Source organism: Narcine bancroftii, chromosome 2, assembly GCF_036971445.1.
Source record: "Narcine bancroftii isolate sNarBan1 chromosome 2, sNarBan1.hap1, whole genome shotgun sequence".
NCBI classification, from domain to species: Eukaryota; Metazoa; Chordata; class Chondrichthyes; order Torpediniformes; family Narcinidae; genus Narcine; species Narcine bancroftii.
This window is the reverse complement of record NC_091470.1, coordinates 326,707,187-326,734,959: the sequence shown is the minus strand read 5'-3', so window position 1 is coordinate 326,734,959 and position 27,773 is coordinate 326,707,187. Positions and strand designations below refer to the sequence as shown.

The following is a 27,773-nucleotide window of genomic DNA, read 5'->3' as shown; positions in this document are numbered from 1 at the left end:
ATTTGTCGTGAATTCTGTTAGAATCCTGCTATAGTTATATTTGAGAGATTTTTGGTTCTTTTTCACTTATCTCTGCATAATCATTTAGGCAAGTTTTTAGAAAACCAGAGCTTTCTTTTAACGTAAATTATTTCTATTTTCTACAGTATTTGGATACCAGGCATTCTACATGATCCTAAAAGGTTGTGCCAGACCCTATGCGATGCTTGGTGATAAGTTGAGCTGTAATCATCCCCATACTTGGCTTGATCCATCTCAGAAACTGGTATGAATAATTTGTATTAAATATACTTCATCCAGGTAAACTTAAATGATGCAGGAAGTTACACATTTTCTCATTGTTCTGGTTAGCATAGCAGTTAGTGCAACACTATTACTGTGACAGCAATCCGGTTTTGAATCTGGTGCTGTCTGTAAGGAATTTATGCATTATTCCCATCAGCTGCATGGGTTTCCTCCCACCCTCCAAAACATACAGAATTTGTAGTTTAATTGGGTGTAATTGGGCAGCACGGGTTTCAATGGCAAGGAATTGGCTTTTGTTGTGTTAAAGTTTGCATTTTTATGATGTCCATACACTTTTCTTTTTCTTTCTTTTCTTTGGCTTGGCTTCGCGAACGAAGATTTATGGAGGGGTATGTCCACGTCTGCTGCAGGCTCGTTGGTGACTGACAAGTCCGATGCAGGACAGGCAGGCACGGTTGCAACGGTTGCAAGGGAAAATTGGTTGGTTGGGGTTGGGTGTTGGGTTTTTCCTCCTTTGTCTTTTGTCAGTGAGGTGGGCTCTACGGTCTTCTTCAAAGGAGGTTGCTGCCCGCCGAACTGTGAGGCGCCAAGATGCACGGTTTGAGGCGATATCAGCCAACTGGCGGTGGTCAATGTGGCAGGCACCAAGAGATTTCTTGAAGCAGTCATTGTACCTCTTCTTTGGTGCACCTCTCTCTCGGTGGCCAGTGGAGAGCTCGCCATAGAACACGTTCTTGGGAAGGCGATGGTCTCCATTCTGGAGACGTGACCCACCCAGCGCAGTTGGGTCTTCAGCAGCATGGATTCGATGCTTGCGGACTCTGCCAGCTCGAGTACTTCGATGTGGGTGATGAAGTCATTCCACTGAATGTTGAGGATGGAGCGGAGACAGCGCTGATGGAAGCGTTCTAGGAGCCGTAGGTGATGCCGGTAGAGGACCCATGATTCGGAGCCGAACACTACTGTTATGAGAAAAAACATAACATTTATTTGGGACCAGAGAGAGAAACACCCGGGGTTGCCAGACCACATTCTAGACAAGCCAATTAACACCCATCATCGTCTTATGCAAAGCTCTCTGAATTAACTACTTCAGCCATTTCTAAAGTTCCTGTGCAAAGAAACACTCAAGTAGCCTCACAGACTCTTATAATAGCTTAATAACATGGAGGTGCAAAATGGCTCATCCCATTCAGTTAAACTGTCAATGGGACGGGCAAGCCCATTCATCAAAGGTTTCCCATGCAAACACAGTTGTCCAGGTTTCACAACTTGTCAGATGTGATTTGACTTGTCAAATGCTGTAGAACGCATCCAGTGATTCTAACAACACCAGCCCTTTTCAGACTTAATATTGTTTCTTCCAAGAAGTTTTTCTCTCCTTTGGTAACTTTAGAGGTTTAAAATGGTTGTGAAACTATGTATTTGCATATGGTAATTGAAATCCAGATATCAGGCAGGCAGAAAACATACATCTGTGTATATTGGGAGAAACTCTTCCAGACTACTGTTTAATTTTGTAGGCAAGAAGGATATCTTTTAATTATGACTTGTACATGTGAATAAATGTCTTAAAGGAAATTCGCAAGAAGTAAAACATAAGCTTGTAACAATGAGTTCAAAGAGATGTCTATCAAATTTCTGTCAAGAATATGCCTTAAATATTGTACCTTCCCACTGTAAACTTCAAATGAGGTTTTCTGGTTTTAGGCAGGTGACACTGTCTACCTGACATTAATATTACTCATTCCTGCTAGTGTAATCATAATTGTAATAAAGGATTTTGTATTGCTCTATAGTTCTTGTGCTTGTCTTTCTATCTTGACAGCGGGGTCAAACTATCAATTGGGCATTGTCGGCAGGTCTTGCTGGGACAATCTCTTCGTATGAAGTAAGAGGCCACAAGGAAACCGTCAGAAGGAGTTGAAGTCCACCTTCGGGACCCTTGAGTCCCAACTCCATCACCAACTCCTGGGAGCATTGTGGTCCCTCATACAAGGTTGATCTGGTTCCCTGCCAAGACCCACAAAGAACCAGAGAATGAAAGACAGTCAAGATAAGGTTAGAGGAATAAGGATTAAGGAAATAAGGATAAGAGGTGTGCTTATTGTTGTATAGTTCGTACTTCATTAAATTTAAAGGTACCTTTGAGGTAACGGTCAGATTTAGAAATGACTATGTCTTCAGTTTGAGAAATTGAGCTCAAATTTGGAAATGACTATGACTAGTCTGGGAAATTTCCTATTCTAACTCAAAGACTGGTGACTAAACTATACCCAATGTGGAAACGACTACTTGTTAGGTTAAATGTAACACACATTTTGGAAAAAATTGCTTCTCAGTCTTGGAAATTTAACTTACACTTTGGAAACAACTACTTGCTCGTCCAGGAAATTTTGCTCTTATTAGGAAAAATAGTGTTTGAGAAATATTTAGCCAATCAGGCTAGGAAATGTGGCAAACTATAGACAAGAGCAATGGGGTTACCCTATTGCAGCAGATCGTCCCCTGTCAGCACTTTTGACTAAAAGGCTGGGAAATAAGGCATGGCCAGCAGGAGGAACATGGAACATAAGCACTTTAGCCAAGGCAGAACAATTAATCTGGGAAAAAGTGGAAGCTAAGAAATGGAAAAAAGATCCGGGAATGGATTGAGGAAACCCACAAGAAGTGGGATAATGAGAAAAATAAGAGATAGAGAAAGAATGTGAGCAACAGGGGAATAGCAGTATGCACTCACAATGGAGAACACAAAACCTGACAGGTCTTACAGTCAGAATGTGAATGGCACAACAAACAGCAGGAGAGGAAGGGCAGGGAGAATAAGAATAATATACCTAAGGACCACTTGTCAGGCATAACCATCCTATTTATGAGACCTGCCCTCCACCCAACAGCCCTACCACTCTCAGACACAAAAGGAGGGAAAAAAAAGAGAAAGAGAGAATGAATGGTATGGGGTGACAGCCAAAACAATGAGAATGTGCCCCAAATGAGAAAGTAAAAAGGCTAACACACTATTCCCAAACAGATTTGTCTCAAACCCAAGGGCAGGACATGCCAATCAACTTGATGCTATGGAATTATACACTCCATGGAAGCCCCAAGAAACGATGCTTATATCCCAAAATACTCCTAATAGAAATAAAGACCTTGTCAGTTTTGTACAATACATAGTTCAAACACCTTTCCCCAAGAAATGTGGTGGAAAAGTGGGCCCACTATGCCGACCAACCAAATGAATGACATTCCACCTAGCAGTAGATGCTTCAGCTGTGGGGGAAGAGAATACTGACGTAGGAACTGCCCCACTAGTAATGATGCCCAGTGTAGCAGGCAATTGCCCTTCACTTCTCAGTACCTCTTCCGAACAAATGAAGCAAAATGCATGTCTGATATCGACTCTGACCTTGCTTGGTAACCAAAGTAAACTCAATAATAACTGGCAGCTCCCACCCATAGTATATTTTTGTTTCCTCTTAAAGATTCTGACATTGAACTTTTTTCCAGGAGTCATAGAAACTAACCATCTGAATGATGGTTCCAAAGATCTAGAAGCCCTGTAGAAGGGATTATTCGATTGTGATCACTTTTTAAATAAAAATTAATTGGGATACTTAAAGACCACAATGGTTAAAATAAGGAACAGTCCAGCACCAACTACAGAATGTGAAACTGAATTATCCTTTCAGATTAAAAATCTGGTATTTAGTATTAAAGTATTAGTGAGTGTAAGAAAAAACAAGCGCACAATTTATAGTGTGGAAAAAAATACACAAATGATTTATAAAAAAACGATTGTGAGCAGATTGCAATAGGGTGAAAATCTATAAAGTTCTGTTTAGTTTACTTAGACTGTCTTCCCCAGACCTCCACCTTTGAGAGAGAGAGACTTTTTGCTATCCCATCAGAACTGACTTAATCCTTTGTTGTTTTACTAATCTGTTTGTGTTTATTAAGAGCATTTTAAGTGCTGTTTTATTTCCTGTATTGCACTGAGCCCACGCTAAATTTTTTACCGACACTATTCAAAGATTAGAATGTTATTGACAAAAATCGGCTAGTAATTAACAGTTCTTAAAATGCAGAAAAATAAAACTTTTTAGAAATAGAAAAAAAGAAGTCATTAATCAGCATCCATTCTCCCCCACCCCTTGCTTCTGAAACTTTCATTATTTCCTCATGATAGGAGGGGAGCACCATTGTTTGCTCAATTTTTTTCCCATTTAAATAAAAGTCATTTATTGATTTCAGAAGATTAACTACTTTAGAATTATCTTTCAAATACCATATATTTCAGTGTACAAGTTGACCAGTGTATAAGTAACCCCGCCCCTCCCCCCACCTTTTCAGCTTCATTTTAAGGGTTTTATGGTATATCCGACCCTCAAAGCTCGTGATGCTTGAGATGGGCTGTTGACTGTTGTATACGTTGACCCCCATAGATCACGCGGATTGATCTGCTGAGCATTGGCTGGAGGTGATTGCTATCATGGAGGGTCCATCAACACAATGTAGCACGCGATGAAAATATGAAGTGAGCTTTAAGTTGAAAATGATAGAAATGGCCAAGAAAACCAACAACTGGACTGCTGCAAGAAAATTTGATGTGCGTAAGAAGTTGGTGAGAGATTGGAGGAAGAAAGAAGAGACTTTAACAAAAATACCAAAAAGGCAATGTTCTTTAAGAAAAGGAATCACTCATTGGCCAGAGTTTGAATATCACGTTGCAGAATGGGTACATGGACAGAGGCAAGATTGCTACATAGTCACCCAAAAAAAAAGAATATTTGCACTGGAATGTGCCAAGTTGCACCCAGGTCTCAGTGATGATTTTGAGGCTACTGTAGGCTGGTGCAATCATTTCATGAACAGGAAAAATCTGGTATTACACCAAAAACCAAAAATTGGACAGAAACTACCAAAAGATCTTGATTATAAAGTTGTAAGTTTTCACCAGTTTATTATACGGAACCGGCAGAAACACCAGAACTCCCATGAATTTTGACATGATAGGCAAACGGTGAACCTCCACGAGAACTTCCGCTGGCCAATCTGGAAGTGGACGGTCTTGTCTCCATACATTCGGATTTCTGTTGAATTGGCTGCACAGAGGGAAGGTCTTCGAGGCTGGATCCGGGACTCGATAGCTGTGGCCAGATGACGCTGATCTGGGCACCAGTGTCGACAAGGAAGCCTCGGCCGCTTACTGAATCCCACAGGTAGAGAAGGCTGTGTTCTTGGCCAGCCGCCACAGCCATTAACAGCGGCCGGCCTGCTCGTTTCCCTGGAACGAGCAGGGCTGATGACACTTCCGAGCCTTGGCTCTCCAGCGCTGGTGAAAGAAGCAGATGCCTGAAATGGATGGCTTGCTTCTGGCTATGCTCTTTGAGGCCCCTGCAGGGGCCGGGTGTTCCACCACAGCACTAAAGGAAGGCTTAGCGTGGTCATGCCCGTGACTCGTAACCTGCTGGACTGCTGAGCCCTCCGGGAATCATTTGAGCCATAGCTCCTGACCCTTTTGAGCGACCTTCCTAGGGTCAACTAAGCTCTCCTGGGACAGTAACGGCCGGATGTCTTCAGGCAGATGGTCGAGGAAGATGCACTCGAAGAGTGGGCAGTTGGTGTGATCGCCCATGAGCGTGAGCATCTTGTCCATCAACTCGATTGAAGTTCTGTCCCCCAAGGCGTCGAGGCGCAGAATCCGAGTGGCACGCTGGTGCCTGAAGTGGCTGAGGGAGTCGGTGAGCACCCGCTTGATGGTCCCGTACTTATCTTCCACGGGTGGGTGCTGAACGAGGTGTAGCACTCATTTGGTGGTGGCCTAGTCCAGGGCGGTGACCACATCTGGCGGAGGTGAAACTGAGCCTCTGCGTGGCTGAACCAGGTCTCCGGCTCCTGAACCCAGAAGTCAGGAAGCTTGATGGCTATAACGTTGATCGAAGGGTCGTTGATGTCAGGTTCAAAGACGTTTGAACCTGTCAGGGTCACCGATTATAGCGGCGGCTACACGGCTAACTGAAGGATCGCACAACCAGACGGGTTGAGTTCAGTGAGCAAAACTGATTTATTGCAGGCTGCCTGGCTGGTCTTCTACTCCCAGCCTCCCGGACCTGGCTGAGAACCGCGCTGGGGGCCCCGACGTCACCTGGGCATCACGTGGGTCATCAAGCGCAGGCTTCTGAGCCCGGTGCCGAGGTCAGGAGGAAAACCTCAATGGCGACATTTTGCATGACAAGCGGGGCCGGTTCGCCTACTTAATGGTGTACCGCCACAAGACTATAATTAGTACCAATTAAAAGGGGATTAAATGGAACAAAGTGTCAAGTAAATCGAGTTGTGGTAATGTTAGATAATTAGACATTGCCGTATTCAGGAAATTTCTAATCTGTAGATATCTAAAAAAAAAATGTGTGTATGATAAATTGTATTTGGTAGAAAGTTGTTCAAGACATGAAACCACCATAAGCAAATAAATCTACAAAAGAGATAATTCCTTAATATTCCAAATAAGGAAAATTCAGTCAAAAGTAGATGGTGTAAAAAAAATTATCTTAATTATATTATTAGCCAAGGCAAAAACATATCTAGTTTCACTGACCTGCAGCCAGTCCATAGCCTTCCATCCCTCTCCCATTCGTGTTTTACATAGTAATGATTTTTGCTTACAAAATGGCTAGTACAGGGTTCAGGAGAATTAGCTGTTTATCAGCCTGGGTTCTGTTCTCATAAGGAATTTGATGTATTTGGTAAACAGAACATCGTCATTCATTTCAAACACCAGACATAAACTGTACATAATTTTCTTACTGGTAGATGTGATGAGAATGTGTTTGTTCAAGTTCACCTGAATTTAGAGAACTTATGTCATGTTGTCTGGAAGGAAAATTTGATATTGAGTGGAACTGCTGTCAGAAGTTCTTCATATTGGGATGCAGTGCAAGTAGAACTTGGAACAACTCCTGAAATGCAGAGATGCTGACCTTTAAAAAAACAAGTAAAGGCAGTTTATGGATGATGTCAGAGTTCTGTTCCTGAGACTGTCCATAAGTTGATTGCTTCATGTCAGAAATGTTGGGGTTCTCTCCATTTAATTTCATTCTACATGCATTTTCTATAATTCTTTCAATTAGATCAGATCAGATACTATTTATTGTTATGTAATAAAACAGAAATGTAAAATTACATTACCTTTGGTCTGCCATAAGGAAGACAAAGATTTACCATTAGCATTGCCCGGCACACCTTACAGTCATAGAAAAAGAAGCAAAAGAGAGAACTTCCAGAGTCACTGTGTCTGTGGATTTTCCTCTAACACTCTCACAGCCTCTGGAGCCACACAAGGCTCCAGTTCAATTCAAACCATCGACGACCCAAGCTGAGATCCAAATCTCCAATACAGTGAGGAAGCCTTCAGTGCCCAGAGCCCTTCGGGGACCATTCTTGTACGCAGGGCTCACTCAAATTCCAGTTCTGATACCTGGTACTCTTGCGCCAGTCTCCAGCAGCCTGCACCCTAGTGTGAAACCTTTGACCTCAAGTCACTAACTGCCCGCAGCCTGTGTGGGTTCTTTGCCTGCAAGTTGCCAAAAGATCGCTGCTGTTGATGGAATAATCATTAACTACACATCATTAAACTAATGGAAAATATACTGAATCCAGTCATTAATGGATACCATGAAACATTTCTTTATTATTATTGAGGTTGAAAGTGGCCATAAAATACCATATATGCCATTGTATAGGGCAATTCTCGAAACTTAAAATTTTCACCTTAAAATCAGGGTCGTTCTATTAAAACAGTTTAAAATTCTTACTGCTGCCATCTTCCTGCCAGCTCCAACATAATCTCGCACATAACCCATTAATCATTGAAGCACCCATTAACTGTTATGCTTACTCTCTGTTACTGAGCTATGTTTTTAATTCAATTTGTCACTCTCCCTTGAATCCCATGAGATTTTACTTTTCTGACCAACCTGCTGCATGCATTGAAAAAGCTTGACTGTAAAGGCAGAGATTCTCCACCCTTGCACCAGGAGATTTACCTCTATGAATGCACCATGGCTGGCTCCAAGGTGCCAACAGCAATCTCTCTTGGGTAAGGATCATCGACAGAGCACTGAGCTCCACCACTGCGCATGAATGTAATGCCGCTGCAAGTGGCGGCTAGGGGATGCCATCAGTCAGCGACCCATCTCCCTTCTCTCTCACACACACTCGCCCCTCTCCCTCCATGAACCCCTCAAGGCAGGGTCGGCCAGCGGGGCATCAGGCATGGGGGCGGCAGGAGCTATCAGGCCAGTGGAAACTGTCAGGGCAGAGGGGCTGGTAGAAGCCAGGGCAGTGGCAGCTGGTAGGGGCTGTGATAGCCCCACCAGCTGCTCCGGCACCCCATCAGGTCGCTTCACCTTCGGGGCCACTCGTTAGCGGCTCAAAATGTGACAGAGCAATGGCTGTCTTCCCTACCCATAATCCCCCATGCAGCTAGAACCATTCTGGGATACACAGAGCGGAATCAGCTGCATGGCGGATTATGGGTAGGAAAGATGGTCATTGCTCTGCCGTGTATTTATGATGGGCAGTGCCACGGCACCAGTTGTCCCGCCTCCATCAGCTCCAGAGGGCGTTATGAGGTGCTGCTCAAGACGAATGCGATGCAAGAGCAGCCTTTTAGGGCTGCCCCATGAAAGGTATGTTTATATTTTTCCCTCTGTGCTTATAAGTGGCCTCCAGGCAGAGGCTTGGAATGAAAGGGACTTTTGTCAAAAGCCTTGCTAAAAGCAATGGTTATTGCAACTTAAACTAATTGTTTGGTTTATCTGTTACTTCCTTTTTAAACAATGGACAACATTAACAGCTATCTCATTTTGGATTTAGATTTTAGATTTATTGTCAGTGAACATACATGACATCACATATTACCTTGAGACTCCTTTTTCATGCCAGCACAACAAAATTACCACTAATTGGTGGTGCAAAAAATAAATTGTACACAGTGTAAAATGTAAACAAACAAAGAATCAGAATTTTTTTTATTGTCATGAACATGTCATGAAATTCAGTGTTTTGCAATAGCATCACAGTACAAACATTCATCTTATAACCATTTTACAACATTACTATAATTTTTAAAATAGTAGTGCATGAAAAGTATGGCAGTTTCTTTGGATCAATGATTATTCAGGATGGCAGTGGGGAAGAAGCTGTCCTTGTGCTCTTAAGTGTTCATCTTTAGGCTCCTGTACCTTTTTCCTGATGGTAACAGAGTGGTGGGACTCTTTGAGGATAGAGGCTGCTTTTTTAAAAACACTGCCTCATGTAGATGTCCTCGATGGAGTGAAATCTGGTGCCATGATGTCGCAGGCCAAGTTAACCACCCTCTGGAGTTTATTCTTGTCCTGAGAGTTTGCACCTCCGTACCAGGCAGTGATGCAACCAGACAGAATGCTCTCCATGGTACACCTGTAGAGGTTTTCAAGAGTTTTCAGTGAATCTCCTCAGACACCTCACAAAGTATAGCTGCTGAGCCTTCTTTGTGGAAGCTCCAGGACAGATCCTCAGAGATGTTGACACCCAGGAATTTGATGTTCTTGACCTTCTCCACCACTGAGCCCTCAATAAGGACTGGTCGTGTTCCCCTGACATCCTTCTGAAGTCCACAATCATCTTCTTGGTTTTTCAAGCGCTGAGTGCAAGATTGTTATCATTACACCATTCAACGTGCTGACCTCTCTCCCTCCTGTATGTTTCCTCATTGTCGTTTGTGATTCTGCCGACAACTGTGGTGTCATCAGCAAATTTGTAGATGGCTTTGGAATTGTTCCTGGCCACATAGTCATGGGTGTATAATGAGTAGAGCAGTGGCCTAAGCAAACATCGTGCGCCTGTGTTGATAATCCTGAGGAGGAAACGTTGTTTCCAATTCGTACTGGCTGTGGTCTTCCAATGAGAAAGTCAAAAGGATCCAGTTGCAGAGAGGGGTACAGAGGCTTAGAGTTTGTAGCTTTTTGACCAGCACTGAGGGATAATGGTGCTGAAGGCTGAGCTGTAGTCAATGAAGAGTAGCCATATGTACGAGCTGCTGTCTTCGAGGTGATTCAGAGCTGAGTGGAGAGCCAGTGATATTGCATCTGTTGTGGAGTGATTGTGACAAGACGCCAATTGCAGAGGGTCTAGATATTTGCTTAGGTACATGTTAATTCTGGCCATGAACAGCCTCTTAAAGCAATTAATCACAGTAGAAGTTAGTGCTACTGCACGGTAGTCATTTAGGCAGCTCACACTACTCTTCTTGGATACCGGGATGATTGATATCCTTTTAAAGCAGTGGAAACTTCTGACTGCCACAATGAGAGGTTGAAAATGTTCGTGAACACTTTGGCTAGTTGGTTTTCAGTACTCTGCCAGGTATGCCGTCAGTGCGTGATGCCTTGCAAGGGTTTACCCTCTTGAATAATGTTCGGACGTCGCTCTCAGAGACAGATATCAGAGGGTCCTCAGCCTTTTCAGGAATTCTAGTAGGCATTGTGTGGTTCTTCTTCTCAAAGGTGGCATAGAAGGTGTTCAGCTCATTGAGTAATGAAACATCATTGCCATCTATAGTGTTCACCCTCTATTTGTAGGCTGTAATGGCCTGCACTCCCTGCCATAGTTGGTATGTATGTGTCTCTGTCTCTAGCTTCCTCCGGAATTCCCACTTTGCTTCAGAGATGGCCTTCCACAGGTTATACCTGGACTTCTTGTAAAGATCCCGATCCCCAGCCTTAAATGCTCTTGCTTTCGCCCTCAGCAGGTTGCGAATTGTCTGATTCATCCAGTGCTTCTGATTGGATCTGTAAACAGATAACAAATGTAAACAAACTGACTATACAAACAGAGAGATCAAAAAGAATATCAATAAAATGCACAAATAAAAATCCTTAAATAATTCTCTGATTGAGTTTGTTGTTGAAGAGTCTGATGGTAGAGGGGTAGCAGCTGTTCCTGAACCTGGTGGTGCGAGTCTTGTGGCAACTATACGCCTATACTGATGGCAGTCCTCTGGTTTCACTCATGAAACTCAGGTAGATTTTTAAAAATTGTAGTCAGAGCCTCATAATGTCCTACCTTGCTTGTTTTAATAGTGTTACATTTAAATTTTTCAAATTTAATTTTTTGTTAAATTTAGCCAAACAGGCCATTTCAGTCCATGAGCCCATGCTGCCCAATTACACCCAATTAACTGACAATTCCTGGTATATTTTGAATGATGGGAGGGAACCGTAACACCTGGAGGAAACCCACGCAGTCACAGGGATAACATACTGTTATGGAATGAGTTAATACAAATATGGGGTAAAGGGGTAAAGTTAGAATGTGGGGGTTTAGGTATTTGTTTACATTCCACAACAGAGATTAATATTTCACAAAAGACATCTCATTTAAAATGCAAGAGCGATGTCTAAGTGTGGACTCCCAAGTCTACAGAGACTTTACAGAAACCATGAAGAGTTTCTGTAGAGACTTCACAAGTAGGTGTTAATTGGACTGTTGTTGTAGAATTGAAATGGACTATTGTCTTTAAAGGATAGCATGTTTGAACAGATGTCCAGACTCAGAAACTGATTAATCTGTTGATATTAATACTAGTGCCAGAAGTTTAAATTGCTGGTTGAAGATTATTATTCTAAGAGGGGTCAGCAAATAGAGAGAGAGAGAGAAAAAGAAAGTAAGTCTTTACTGCAGCAGTTGGTGTTGAAGACTGCAACTTTTGCAGACCTGCTACAAGACCCCATTTCAAGACGGGTTTTGAGATCTGAGTTCAGCCTTTTCTAAACCCTTGTAGACAATTGCAAGAGACTTGGGCTGGTGATTATGTTTCTCCTGAAATAGGGGAGAAAGAAGAATTCTTTGTAGTAACCTGGAAGAAGAGGTTATCTTCTGGAAAAACCCACAAGAGGGTGTTTCTTTGACAAGATACTGAAGTAGCTGATTGAAGATCAGTTTGTGTGTGTGTCCAATGAACAACAAATATCTCTCTCTGAAACTGACAAGAACCTTTCTGAGCAGTAACAATTTAAGTTAAAGCACCAGAGCCTGGTGAAGATCATAAATGTTTAATTCTGTGCACAGTATGGAAAATTGCCTGATATCAGTGAACTTGGAGAAATGAAAAGTGAATGAAACAAAGAACTTTCCCTCAACACATACACATTATGTACATGTGCACTTAGAAGGGGGGTTAAGGGAAACAAGTTAAATATTGATCTTATTGTTATGTATGAAGAAAATTGAAAACCTTTTTGTTTAAGTAACCACTGTCTTGGTGAATTTCAATTGCTGCTGGTTATTGGAGTCATCTAGACTCAGCAATACTAACTCCTTACACTAACCACTACGCTAACCATGTCTCTCATTTTTAGTTTTCTTTGTTTCATTCAAATCTGGAGAACTGAATATTTTCAAAGTTGCTAAACCCTCTAATACTTCCCCTTTTACTTTCTTTATTCCACCCAATATTTCATATTTGTTAACCTTAATGATAGACTCTGGCTTTCCTTTTTCAATTCTTCTTTTCTTTCCCTGCATCCTTTTTATTTGGACCAACCAGTAGACATTGTGCTGGGTTGTTGCTTTAACCATATATAACTATATAACAATTACAGTACAGAAACAGGCCATATTGGTCCTTCGACTCCACACCAATTGAAGTGAACTCCATTAGTAGCACCTACCCGGTCGGTTCCTGCCCATTCCCCTCCAACTCCCTGACATCCAACGTCCTCTTAAATGACAAAATTGACCCTGCTGCAATCACCTTTTCCAGAAGGTCATTCCACTCAGCCACCACTCTCTGAGTGAAGAAGCTTCCTCTTGCATTACTTCTAAAGTTTTGTGCCCTAACCCTTAACTTATGATCCCTCATTCCAATCTCTCCTATCCTCAATGGGAAGAGCCTATTCACATCTACTCGATCGTTTATGCTGAGATATATGACTGGCACCCGCATGATTGACTGCAAGCTGCTCACTCACCTTCCTATTCCACAATGTTTTCACCATCTCAGAGTGAATCCATCATAGCCTTATCAGAAAAGCCTCCCAGTCTTTATCTAAGTTTGCTGGGGCAGTAATCGTTAAGCATTTGGAGAATGTACTTTGGCCTCTGTATCTAGGCCATCTTGCTGGGGTTATTTTTTACCTTTCTTTGGCAGGTCTTTCAAATAGTCTGGAAATTAATAATAATTTAGGCAATGCAGTAAATCAACAACAATTTGAGATATCTGCACTATGTTCTTAAACAATTTTTGTTTATTTAACATTTTTAATGAAACTGGCGGTGCACATCCTTATGGCAAACCGGCCTAGCTTGTATCGCCATGTGGCGGGGCAGCCATGGGGAAATGGCGTCGTCAGAGGTTTCTCTCTGACTCCAGCATCCCTTCGAACACTCATCCTGGGCAGTGATTATGATATCACAATGCACCAGGTGACTGAGCTCATGCTGTCCTTAAAGGGGCGCGCTGAATTTGAATGAAAACAGTAGTTAACAACCCTCAATGTGGTGGCTGTGTTTCTTCCGCTGCTCACACCGCCAGAATGGTGACCCTGACGAGCCCAGATGTTTTTCTGGACTCAAAACACCATGGATTCAGCAGAGATTAACGCTGTCTCCATCAAGCTTCCCCCCTTTTGGACCCACCGACCGAGAACGTGGATTGGGCAGGCGGAAGCACAATTTCAACTCCGCAACATCCCCTCAGACTCCACGATGTTCTCTCATGTCGTGAGCACTCTGGACCAAGATATGGCAATGAGGGTGGATGACATCATCCACCACCCCCTGGCTACGGGCAAGTACACTGCCCTCAAAGACCTGCTGCTTGGAACTTTTGGGATAACTCCCCAGCAACGGACTTCCAGGCTTCTTCACCTAGAATGGCTTGGGGACCGTAGTCCGTCAGTGCTGATGGACGAAATGCTGGCCCTGGTGGAAGACCACAAGCCTTGTTTTCTCTTCTGCCAGATATTCCTGGAACAGATGCCGGAGGACATCCAGCTGCTCCTCACAGATGAAGACTTCTTGGACCCGAGGAAAGCAGCAGCCCGTGCAGATGCCCTCTGGCGCACGAAGAGGGAGAACGAGGCAGCCCTCAACTAGGTGGCATGACCAGGAGCCAGCGACCTGAAGCCGCTTCCAAGGCCAAGCCATAGGAAGGCCAGTCGACCTGGTGTTTCTACCACCAGCACAGGGGAGTGCAAGCCCGTAAGTGCCGCCAGCCCTGCAGGTTTCAGGGAAATTACCAGGCCAGCTGCAGTTGATGGCTGTGCTAACAGCCTCCTTCATGTGATGGACAGATCCACTGGCCACTGATTCCTTCCTGGTGGCTCAGTGTCCATTCCCCCCACAGCATTAGATACTTGCACCCAAACTCAAGGTTCAACCCTGCGGGCGGCCAACAGCTCCACCATCAGGATCTACAGCACCTGTAGGGCACAGATCCAGGTCGGGAAGGAGGAGTTCCACTGGAAGTTCATCCTAGCCTCCGTGGGCACCGCGCTGTTAGGGGCCGACTTCCTCAGAGCTCATAGCCTACTGGTTGACATGAAGGGCAAAAGGCTGGTCAAAGCCCAAATGTTCCACTCCACCTGAATGGACACAGCAGAAGCCCGCAGGCCTGAAATCGCTGCTGTAGCTGCTGCCAGGGACGTGTTTGACGAGATCCTCCACAAATTACCCACCATCTTAAAGCCATGGTTCAATGCCACCATGCCCCAGCATGGGGTCTTCCATCACACCTCCACACAGGGCCCCCCGCTGCACATTAGTCCCAGAAGGCTGCTGCCCTAGAAGCTCCAGCAGGCAAAGAAGGAGTTCTCCAGGCTCCAGGAACTGGGAATCATCCGGCGCTCAGTCAGTGCCTGGGCATTGCCACTCCATATGGTCCCGAAACCGTCCGGGGGCTGGAGACTGTGTGGAGACTACCGTCGGTTGAACGATGCAACCATCCCCGACAGGTATTCAGTGCCCCACATACAGGACTTCTCCGCAAACCTCCACAGTGCATGGGTCTTCTCCAAACTGGACCTCATGCGGGGATAACATCAGATCCTGGTGCATCCAGACGACGTGGTAAGACGGCCATTATCACCCCTTTCGGCCTCTTTGAGATCCTGCATATGTCCTTCGGTCTAAAAAATGGGGCCCAAATGTTCCAGCGCCTCATGGACATGGTTGGAAAAGAACTGGACTTTGTGTTCATTTACCTGGACGATATTCTCATTGCCAGTCACAACCGTGATGAACACATAGTCCACCTCCGCTCACTCTTTTACCGTCTGGCGGACTTCGGCCTCACGGTCAACTCGGCCAAATGCCAGTTTTGCAAGGAGTTCCTCTAGTTCCTGGGGCACACTATATCGGGCGCTGGGGTCGCGCCGATGCCAGAGAAGGTAGTGACTGTTTAATGATACCCCAAACCCTCCACCCTGAAAGGCCTCCAAGAGTTTGTGGGGATGGTGAACTTTTACCATCGTTTCATCCCCGGAGCTGCGTACACCATGCGCCCATTGTTCGTGCTCATGGCCACCAAAGAAAAGACTTTATCATGGTCAGAGGAGACAGACAGGGCTTTCATCGCGATAAAGGAGGCTCTAGCCAGCGCCACGCTGCTGGTTGACCCGCGGCTGGAGGCACACATGGCGTTCTCCGTGGATGCCTCAACTACGGCAGTGGGGGGGGGGGAGGGGGAGTTCTGGAACAGTCGCTTGATGGACAATGGCGCCTAATGGCCTTTTTCAGCAAGCAGCTGTGCCCACCGGAGCTCAAATACAGCGCCTTCGACCGGGAGCTTCTGGAGCTGTATTTGGCCATCCGCCATTTCTGCTACTTCCATGAGGGCAGGCCGTTCACAGCCTTCACGGATCACAAGCCCCTCACTCAAGTACTGGCAATGGTCAAGGATCCATGGTCCGCTAGACAGCACTGCCATCTCTCTTACGTGTCTGAGTTCATGACCGACATCTGACACAGGGCAAGCAAGGACAGTGTAGTGGCGGATGCGCTCTCCCGTTCAGCCATCAACACTCTCACTCCCGGCCTGGATTACGAGCAACTAGCTTAGGCACAGAGGAACGATGCAGAGACACAGGCCTTGAGGACTGCCATCTTGGGCCTCAAATTCAAGGATGCCCAGCAGCCCGGACGGACACATTGCTCTGTGACGTCTCAACAGGCACGCTGTGCCCAGTGATCCCACCGCACTGGAGGGCGAAGGTTTGATCCACGACCTCGCTCACCCAGCAGTAAAGACGACTGTGCGGATGGTCGCGGAGCAGTTTGTGTGGCATGGGCTGAAGAAGGAGGTGGCACAACTGGCCAGAAACTGTACCAGGTGCCAGACCTCCAAGGTCCAGCGACATACATGAGCTCCCATCCAGAACTTCGACCCTGCGCTTCGCAGATTCCAACACATCCACGTTAATGTCGTCTGGCTCCTGCCAGTGTCCAAGGAGGCTCGTTACTTCCTTACTGTGGTGGATCGGGCCACAAGGTGGCCGGAGGCCATCCCAATTAAGGAGGCTTCCATGGAGACATACGCCAGGACTCTGGTCAGCCAATGGATCGCCCGTTTCGGAATCCCGGCGCACATCACTCGTGACAGAGGGCGCAGTTCACGTCTGCCCTGTGGACTCAGATGGCAAAGCTCCTGGGGGTCAAGATCCACCACACCACAGCATACCACCTGCAGTCCAACGGGTTGGTGGAGAGGTTCCACAGGCACCTGAAGGCATTGCTTATGGCTAAGGCTCTCCATCCAAACTGGGCGGACGAACTACCCTGTGTCCTCCTTGGGATTAGGACGGCACCCAAGGAGAACCTGTAGGCTTCAGCAGCGGATATGGTCTATGGCGCACCGCTTTCCCTGACGGGTGAGTTTTTCGGCCCAGACCCTGACACCACGGCCACCGACAAAATCCTGCTGGCGGACCTACGCAGGCGACTGGCCTCCCTAGCTCCCCCACCCCCGGCATGCCATGGTACTCAGCCGTTTCATCTCCCCAAACAGCTCAACTCAGCTCAGTTCGTTTTCGTGCGGAGGGGACCACAAGATGCACCACTACAGCGACCATATGAGGGGCCATACAAAGTCTTGCACCAGTCTGGTGGAACCTTCATCCTGTACGTTGGGGGGGAAAGAGGAACTGTTTATGGTAGAACGCCTGAAGCCAGCCCATCTGGACATCACAGCTGGTGTAGGGCCGCGCCCAAGCACCAGGGCCGGCCACCAAAGCGACAGGATGCGTAGCCGATTCTGGGGGGGGGGGTTGTGTGGCGGTGCACATCCTCATGGTGAACTCGCCCCGCTTGTATCGCCACGTGCCAGGGCAGCCATGGGGAAATGGTGTCATCAGAGGCTTCTCTCTGACTCCGCCATCCCTTCCTGCGCGCATCCTGGGCAGCGATTATGACGTCACAATGCACCAGGTGACTGAGCTCATGCTGCCCTTAAAGGGACATGCGGAATTTGAATGAAAAACAGTCGTTAAAGACTCTCAGCCATGTGTTTCTTCCACAGCTCACACCCCCACAAAACATTATTTCAAGGTACTTCAAATATAATCAATCAAAACTTGGCACATGCCTCTTGAAGCAGTCTGAGGAAAGGAGACCAGAAGCTTTGTGGTTTTGGTTACTGTTTTAAAAATAGGTCTTCCATTTTGGATGAGTGATTTTTTTTTCTCTCAGCCAGATGGTTGTAAATCTTTGGTTATGACTTACCATTATTTATCTTGTTGCAAAATTGCATCTCTCCTCCAAAGTTTCCAAAGTGGAGCTAGCCTTCAGAATTAATGGGAAGGTGTTCAAACTACCATGACGACAATCAAGAACCAAGTTTATCCAAACATCAGTTAGAGCTACGTTAAACAGTCAATACTTGTGCGTGTGGGCATCAATGTGCAGCTAAAAAAAAGTGCCAGCAGGAAACAGTTTACAACATTATGTGCTTAAGCATTAATTCTAAGGAATTTCTTCGCAACTTTAGTGGCAGACCATAGGATAAGAAATAGAATTAAGCCATTCAGCCCATCAAGTCTGCTTCACCATTCAAATCGTGGGGGATGTAATATTCCTTTTAAACTCATTCATCTGTCTTCTTGCAAAACCTTTTGAACCCTTACAAATCAAGAACCTCTCAATTTCTGCTTTCTATATACCCAATAACTTGGCGTCCACAGCCATTTGTGGCAATGAATTCCTTAGATTCGCCATCCTTTGGCTGAAGAGATCCTTGGAAAAAAAGTAACAATGGAAGGTTTTAGTTGCTTGTGCCATTTTTTGCTCGAGAATAATACTATATGAATTCAAGACTAAAAGTACAATGTGAAACAATTGAAAAGTGGCGTTAAATCAAAATAAAAGATGAAGTACATATCTTGGAATGTGCAGATTGTGAGAAATAAATGGAGAGAATTAGAAACAGGGAAACCCAATTGCTCTGAACTCCCTCTCATCATCTAAACTGCACTGAAAGTGAATGTAATAAAATTAAATTGGCTTGTACTAAATTTCAAAAATTGTATATCCAGCAAAATATAATTAGTAATGATAAAGTACAACTGTCCTAAACTGTTACCAATCCCAATTCCCTAAACATGTTGCTAATATAACAAAATTAAATTGCTTGGCTGAAAAGCATGTAATATATATGGCACAATAAGCATCTCATTCTTAATTTTCTGAATCTGCCTCAATTAGGGAATCTTCAGGCTGCTAAAACTGAATTAACTGCTGCTGTATGTGATCAAAAGGAAATGTGCATTGAATGATGCATTAAATATGTACCTTTAATAATGATTTCTCAGAGGTTCTGTCAACAGTAAAGCTTGATCATATTAGGTGTTATCATTATAGCACAATACAGGCCCTTCGGCCCACAGTGTTGTGCTGACCTATATTTGCAAAAAAAAACTAAATCCTCCCTATCTCATAACCCTCTATTTTTCTTTCATCCATTTGTCTGTCTAAAAGTCTCTTAAATATCCCTATCGTTCCAGCCCCCAATCTCATTCCTGGCAATGCATTCAACACATCCACAACTCTGTGTAAAAAAAAGTACCCTTGCTGTCTCCCCTAAACCTTCCTCCCTTCACTTTGTTCAGATGCCCTCTGCTGTTTGCTACTCCAGTCCCAGGGAAAATGTGCTGGCTGTCTTCCTTATCTATGCCTCTCGTGTTGAACTCTGTAAAAGCTATCTGCATGGAAAGAACTCATTGACTGAATTAATGCATTTCCCAAGAATATTGGCCTGGCAATAAATGAGACAAAAAAAAATTAAATGTCATTACAAATGCCAGGGTACATATAGCAAAACTGAGTTGCTACAAATATTATTACTGTATGCCCTCAGATCCATCATTTGTAAAGTATGTATAGATCACTGATTTATTTTAGGATTATTAATTCATTTTGCTGGTGCTTCTTGATATGTATGTTAGTAGAAAATAACAGCATGTTCACAGTAACACATGCGACACCAACAAATCTACACAGTAGAGTGAACTTGTCTTATATCATTAAAAGGCTTGGCAATCGTTAAATGAAACTATGAGTAGGCCTAACTGTGGGTATAGTTTGCAGCAAGATTATCGTAGGATTTAGCTAAAAGCAGAACCTCAGCATCAACCCGGCAGCCGTTTATGCGCTAAAATATCACTTTAATAAAATGATGTAATAGGGTTTAGAGAATTATCAAGAGGGAACATCAGAGAAAGAAATAGCACCTATGCATTTAACAGGTTTCATGTTTAAAATATGGCTGTTCAAACATCCAAGTTAAAATCTTCTGGAATTGTTGAGATTGGAGAAGCATCCATATTCATGTCATGATTATGGAGAAAAAAATAGTTTGGTGTATGTGGAATTAGTGTAACAAGTTATGCGATGTTAAGTAAATACATATCTAGAGTGTGTGAATGATATCAATTTGTTGCAATATTCAGTAAAATTGAATCTTGAGATGTAATTAATCCTCATTACAGACCATTCATAGCAAAAGTGGTCATAATAGATTTCTTTTAGACATACAGCATGGCAACAGGCCCTTTTGGCCCACGAGCCCGTGCCGCCCAATTGTCTTACAACCTCTGGTACATTTTAAATGGTGGGAGGAAATTGGAGCACCTGGAGGTAACCCATGCAGATGTGGGAAGAAAGTACAAGCTCCTTACAGGCAGCACGGGATTTGAACTCCATTCCCGATTGCTGGCGCTGTAACAGTGTTGCGCTAACTGTCTAGCTAACCATGCCACTCTTATCTGAGTTATTTTGAGTAGACTCATAGGTTTTGACCCATCTATGTTCAGGGGAAATTTATAGTAAGTAGCGAATTAATATATCGTCTTTGGGGTGTTTGAGAAAAGCGAAGGACTTGGGGAAGATTCACGCTGTCAAAAGTCAAACATGGAAACTCTATGCAGATAGCAAATGAAGTCAGGATCAAATGTAGGTCACTGGGACCTACATTTGAGGCAATTGCACTAACTGCTTCAGCTCTGTATTGCTTTCTGAGATTGGGAAATGCTAATGTAGGCCCTGAGAAATGAGCTTTAGTAAGGCTAAAGGGCTTGCATTTAAATAGCATCTCCATGCCATGATGTAGCAGACTGGATTAGTTGACTGGCAATACTCTGGATGCATTGGTTTGATTATGATGAATGTCACCATGAAAAAGGACTCCAATTTGTTCTCTATTAAACCACTACTATTTTGCCATGGCAGCATTTCTGCATTCCTAATAATCTGTTGGAGTACTGATTGCTGGATTTATCATGAGTCCTTTGAAACATTTTTGAACATGTTTATCCAGAACATTGATGGCAACATTCTGAGCCTGCTTGGCAGATAGAATTAGCATACAGAAGTCAGAGTTCCTGACTTGCATATGTTAACTGAGTTCTGCATGTGTTAAAATTGAACCTGAGGCCTTAGTTTTCATGCCCTGCATGATAATTACATCTGCACCTGTTGAAATGGGACTGCTTACAACTCCCATGTTGTCGAGAGGGTTTCAGGCTTTCAGCAGGGGCTTGTTTGAAATTAGACCAAAAAACAAGCGGCTGGAGAAACTCAGCAGGTTAGACAGCCCCCATGGATTAAAATGCACAGTTTACATTTCAGGTTGAAACCCTTGCTTCAGGACACAAGAGGTAAATCATGTTTAACTAATCTATTGGAATTCTTTGAAGATTTATCTAGTAGGATAGTTGAAGGAACTAACAGACAACATGAAAGGGGCCCAGTTATTCCTATTCTTTGATTTTTATATATTAAACAATTCTCAATCCATGGTGATAAATTATCCCTAGTTTATATGCTCTAATTTTGTTCACCATCCTCCAGTGTAAGACCTCATTAAAACCCTGTTGAATATTCATTCTTGATAGAACATTTGAGGTCATTGGGTCCACAGTACTCAGACTTAACAAAAAAATTACCATTTGTGAACTTTTATGGGCACAAAGGCAGGAATTTTTCTTGAGGGCTGGGAACTTCTCAATTTCTAGCAATGGAAGAGTGAGGTCAGTATGTGAATTTAATGATTGCCCTCCAAACTGAAAGTGGAAAGGTGGTCCAGAAATGCTATTAAACCAATCTGATGATGAATGTCTGTAGTTCCTGTTTCCTATTTCCTATAGGCAAATTTCCTATAATTTGATGTTTAATCAGAAACAGTAAGACAGTTAATTTTTATTTCTGCACTTACCTGTAACCATGGATGATTATTCAATTGATATAGTATATTATTCTTATTTTCCTTACTAGTTGTATTTTGGAGACAGCTTTGGTTCTTTGTTACCAATTCAAAATGATACTGGTCACAAGGTTCTGTCAGTGCTCACAGAGACCAATTGTGAACTCATCAAAATTTCCCTTGGACAATTTGAATTTGTGAAAAAGGTGAGTGCTTCATTTCCCTGTCATTTGTTGAACTAGGAACTTTTTAAAAAATTATCTCTTTGAATAAGAAAGTCAAAAAGACTACAAAATTCTTTTTTTATATATTAAAGGAAATAGTCATGCATAACTATGCATTGAAAGAAGAGCTGATCCAAGCTTGTCCATTTTATCAGAAATGGCCAAAACTATCTCTCAGTCAGCTGGCTGAGTTAATCGTGTGGAAGAAATTTCCAAAAGATTACGGTTGGTGTCTTTATCTAATTGCTTCACATTCAATAGCTTAACTTGAGACAGGTCCTATCAAGTAATTAAATGAAGCATAGAAATGGCCTCTTTTGGCCAATATTGTCTATGCTGATGACAAGCTAAGCTAATCGTATTTGCCAGCAGTAGTCATAGAACCAAACCCTCTATGCTATTTTTTAATCTAAGTACTTGTCCCGCTGCCTTTTGAAGATTGTTATTGTATTTACCTCTACCATTTCTCTGGCAGCTTATTCCAAATATTCACCAACTTCTGTGTTTTGTTTTAAAACTTGCCTCTCAAATCACCATTAAGCTTCTCCCCTCTAATGTTAAAGCTGTGTCCTTTCGACTTCCCTTCTCTGTCCTAACGATGCCCCTCATAATGATATAAACTTTTGTAAAGTCATCTCTTAGGCGTTTTTGTTCCAATGAGAATAAACCCAGTAAACTCTCTTTAGAACTAAAACAATTTTTTTTTCTCTTTTGTGTTCTTTTATTGTTTATTTATTTTTCTTCTTTCTTTTATTCTTGCTTTATGTTATAGGGGTGGGGAGGGTGGGTAGGGTGGGGGATGGTAAAAAGAATGTCACTGCATATTTTAATGATAAATATTTGAATATATTGTTAATGAAATGGTTCTCGGTGAAATATTAAATAAAAAATTATAAAAGAATAAAAAAAAGAACTATAACCCTCCATTAAAGGCAACATCTCTTCTGCAATCTCTCTATTGCTGCCATTTCCTTCCTGTAGTGTGGCGACCAGCACCTAATAGTCTGAAAATGCCTGAGATTGTCTGATATCAGAAGCTAACCAGGCTCAGGTCTGCTCAGTACTTGGAGGGGAGACCGCCTAGGAAAACCAGATGCTGTAGGTTTCTGTGAGTGACGCTGGACAAAATGGTGACTCTATGTCTGCCTTATGGTAGACAAAGGTTAAAGAATTTCATGTATGTTACATTCTAAATGTAGTATTACGTTCCAATACTGGAACCTTTACATTTTTACCTTTGCCAGACTTTATCCGATATTCCCAAGTATGATCTGACAATATTTTGTACAGTTGTAACGTGACGTCCCAACTGTTATACTCACTGCTTCTATGAAGGCAAACATACCAAATAACTCTTCACTATTCTACCCATCTCACTGGCTCTACAAAAAGCCCTAGAACAACTGGACAGAAAAGATGCATGCACCATGATGGTATCAACTAAACTTTGGCATTTAACACCATCATCCCCTTAAAACTGATCAGCAAACTCCAAGACCTGGGAGTTAACACCCCACTGTGTAATTGGATCATGGATTTCCTCACCTCCAGACCACCATCAATGAAGATTTGAAGGAACTTCTCCACAATCTCGATCAGTGCCAGAGAACCACAGAGCAGTGTTCTTAGCCTCCTGCTCTTCTCTCTTTACACCTATGGTGTGGCTTGGTATGACAATAACACCATCTATAAATGAGCTGGTGATAGCACAGTAGTGGGTTGTATAAAGTAAGGGAATGAGTCAGCACACAGGATGGAAATTGAAAACTTGGCTGAATGGTGCAACAACAACAACTCTGCACTCAATGTCATCAAAACTAATGTCTTCGTGAAGAAAGCATGTTAGCACTTTCTCAGGAATTTGCAGAGGTTTGATATGACATCAGAAACCCTGGAAAATTTCTACAGAAGTGTGCTGGCTGGCTGCATCACAGTCTTGCATGGAAGCACCAATACCCCTGAGTGTAAAGCCCTCCAAAAAGTTGTGGACACAACCCAGGATCTCACAGCCAAAACCCTCCCCACTATTGAGCACATCTACAGGGAACACTGCTGTGGTAGAGCAGCAACAATCAACAGAGACCCTCACCACCCAGCACAGGCTCTGTTCTCACTGCAGCCATCAGGAAAGTGGTAAAGGTGCCACAAGACTCGCAACACCAGGTTCTAGAACAGCTTCTACCCCTCCATCATCAGACTTGTCAATGACAAACTCAATCAGACTCATTTAAGGACTCTTATTTGTGCAGTTTATTGATTTTCTTTTTGTTCTCTCTGTATTGCACAGTCAATTTGTTGACAGTTCTTTGTTTGTTTACATGTTTTATGCTGTGTACAGTTTATTTTTTGCACTATCAATTAGTGGTAATTCTGTCGCACCCACAGGAAAAAGGAATCTCAGGTTTGTATATGATGTCATGTATGTGCCCTGACTATAAATCTGAAATCTACCCTCCTGTGTCATCGCTTTATGAAAAATATGGACATGTACCATAAGGTTCATGCTTCTAAGATCCCTGTCATTTACTCTATCTTTTCTTTCTTTTAAATTTATTTTTATTGAGTTTTATCATACAACCATACATTATACATCCAAATAAATATAATATACATTTGGTTTGGTATCATAGAATATAGAAATAATAATACATGGACTCGTATTCCAATCTAAACATATAGTGAATACTAAAAAAGAAAATGAAAATTTAAAAAAAGATTGATTATAAAGATTTAACCCATCCATCAACCATGTTGAAATTGGTATTGTTATGAGCCCAAAGGACCTCAAAACCCAGCAGCAATAGACATTCACCAAGACAAGTGGCTTTCAAAACAAAAGTTACTTATAATCAACTTCAAACATGAAAATAGAATCAAAGTTTAACTTAACTCTATACTTTATACTAGCCCAAATTACCCCCTTCTCATTCTAGGCACACGTGTACAGTTTATTTTTCGCACTATCAATTAGTGGCAATTCTGCCGCGCCCACAGGAAAAAGGTATCTCAGGTTTGTATATGATGTCATGTATGTGCCCTGATTATGTGTAATGTGTAATGTGTGTGTGTGGATTTAAGAAAAATTCTTTGGTTCACAGTCCAATCTCACTTCTCCTTCTTCCAAGTTCTCTGGTTGCAGGCAATCACCATACTGTGCACAGAATTTAAGATATATAAAGTTCACCAGGCTTGGTGCTTGAAAGGTAAATGTTTACTGCTCAGGAAGGTTCTTGTAGGGTTTGCAGAGAGAGATATTTGCTGGTCCAGGATTTCCACAACTGAGGTACCACCACTAGTCAGCTCAGGGTCTCACTGATGAAACTTGCCCCATCAGGGTTTTCCATATGGTAACCTCTTTCTTCAAGCTACCACAGAATTCCATTCCTTCCTCTATTTCAAGAGAAACATCAGACAGATAGCACTTCCAGCCATCTACTGCTCTGGAACTTGCTTTCATCAGTTTCAAACAGTTTTTCCTGGATTGCACTTTTCAGTTACTTGTCAGAGTCCCACACACTGACTGACTGACTGACTGAGCTGTTAACTCAACTCTCTCTTTTCCAACTGCCACTCCTGTTAAAAGCATGTGACTTACAAAACTCCCACCTTCTCCAGCAAACAACAGGAGTTCTTCCTTCTGCTCAAGTTGTTATCTTAGGTAAACAACCCAAGAGTGAGCTTCCTTTGGACTCTGGCAAAACCCTTGAGAAGAGCTTCCATCAACCATTGTGTCTCCAGTTCCAAACAATGGTCATTCATTTTATGTTGTCAGTTCAATTAACACCTATTTGTGAAAGGTGCTTACATTCTCCAGAAATCTTCAGTATTTCTTCAGCTTCAAATAAGATCTGTTTTAAAATGTATGAATGTATGTGACCTACTCTAAATATTATAAATTCTCCCTAAATATTAATATTGTTGCAGTATTCAAGAAAGCTTGAAATCAAGCAGCGGCTTCCGGAGATCCAACAAAACATGTCCATTTACTGCATCCCTGCACCTTGATCATTCCAATTATGAAAGTAAGATATAAATGGACCTCAAGTCTTATTGAAAGAGATCTTGATCTTCCTAACATTATGTCTGATTTTGTTTTCCAAGCTTAGAAGGACATAATATCTAGTAACCATTGTCTATAGGTTGGCAGAAAGTCCTCTTTCCATTTAAATAATATTCCTCTTCTAGCCAGTAATGTAGAAAATCCTAAGACTTGTTTTTGGTGAGACATTAAATATACATTTACATTGCTGGAGAAGCCAAACATTAGGCCCTTTCAAACTGCCGTATAAAATGGGATTAACCAGGCAATTTGCCTGGTTAATGCCCCAGTTATGTGGCAGTTAGAAAGAGTCCGACCTGGTCAACACCGTTGAAATCCAACCGGGTCCCTGACCTACCTCAGAGGTAGTCATGGAACCCAGTTAAACTTACCTAGTTCTTGTCCACAGGTGATTTGAACAGGAAAATGGCCGACCCGCTTATTCCAGTGATGTCAACACTTGTGTGCATGCGTCACAAAGCAGCATGCATCTGAACATGCGGAAATACTTCCAGTGAGGCAATGACACATCATTGCGGGGGTGGGATCCCCCTTAAATCACTGGGTTGGCGATTTAATGGGTCCATCCCCCTGCAATTTAAAAGGTGCTTCCAGCACCTTTGCCCCAGTAATCGCACCAGGGTCCCAGGACGGCAACCCAAGTGCTGCAGTTTAAAAGGGGCTATAGCAATCAATGTTCTGAATGTAGCTGTCCAATATTCTGCTGAATTGGGACAAAACCAAAACCAAAGAGGCTTCAAATTTTTTACATTTGTTACACCATCAGTTGATGTCTGGGTAGATTTAAGGTATCCATACCAAAGATATTGTTGTTACTTACATGCTTTAGTAAATTTATAGGTTATAAACTTAATCTGCATAAGAGCAAATTATTACCACCAAAAGGCCCACTATATTCTAATTATACTTTTAAAATAGTGAAAGATCAATTTAATTATCTAGGTATGATAACTAAAAATTTAAAAAACCTCTTCAAAGAAAACTTGTAGTTTTATTTAATCAAGCTAAAACAATAATCTCTGGATGGTCACCACTCTCTAACTATGATAGGCTGTATTAATTTGATTAAAATGAATATTTTACCAAAATTTTCATATATATTTTAATCATTACCAATTTTTATTTCTAAGTCTTTCTTTAATGCCTTGGAATCATCTATTATGTCATATATATGGAAAGAAACCAAGAATAAATCAGTTTTCTACTCTATCCTAATACAAACACAGAAATGTTGAAGGAATTCAGCAGGTCTTTCAGTGGCCACAGGAAATAAAGATATTCAGTGCCCTCCATAATATTTGGGACAAAGACAGTGGCCTAAAATGGGGGATCTATAATTTCCACATGGTCAAACCAAAATGTATACAAAAAACCTTTAATAAAATTTGGAATATGTAGTTTAACCATGAGAATTGTTTGATTACAAATTTAGAACTGGAGCGTAGGGGCAAATAAAGGGAAAAAAAAACGTGTCTGTCCAGACTTTCTGGAGGGCACTGTATAACCG

General features: G+C 42.7%; 1 protein-coding gene across 2 annotated transcripts in view; it reads left to right on the top strand.

Moving 5' to 3' along the window:
- cnbd1 (cyclic nucleotide binding domain containing 1) overlaps positions 1-27,773 on the top strand; it is a 163,500-nt gene that overhangs the window by 81,143 nt on the left and 54,584 nt on the right. For both annotated transcript variants that reach the window (XM_069921988.1, XM_069921987.1), the window contains exons 6-8: positions 147-265; positions 22,054-22,188; positions 22,299-22,431. In XM_069921988.1, coding sequence (XP_069778089.1) covers positions 147-265; positions 22,054-22,188; positions 22,299-22,431 — 387 coding nt within the window. The remainder of the gene's footprint in view (positions 1-146; positions 266-22,053; positions 22,189-22,298; positions 22,432-27,773) is intronic.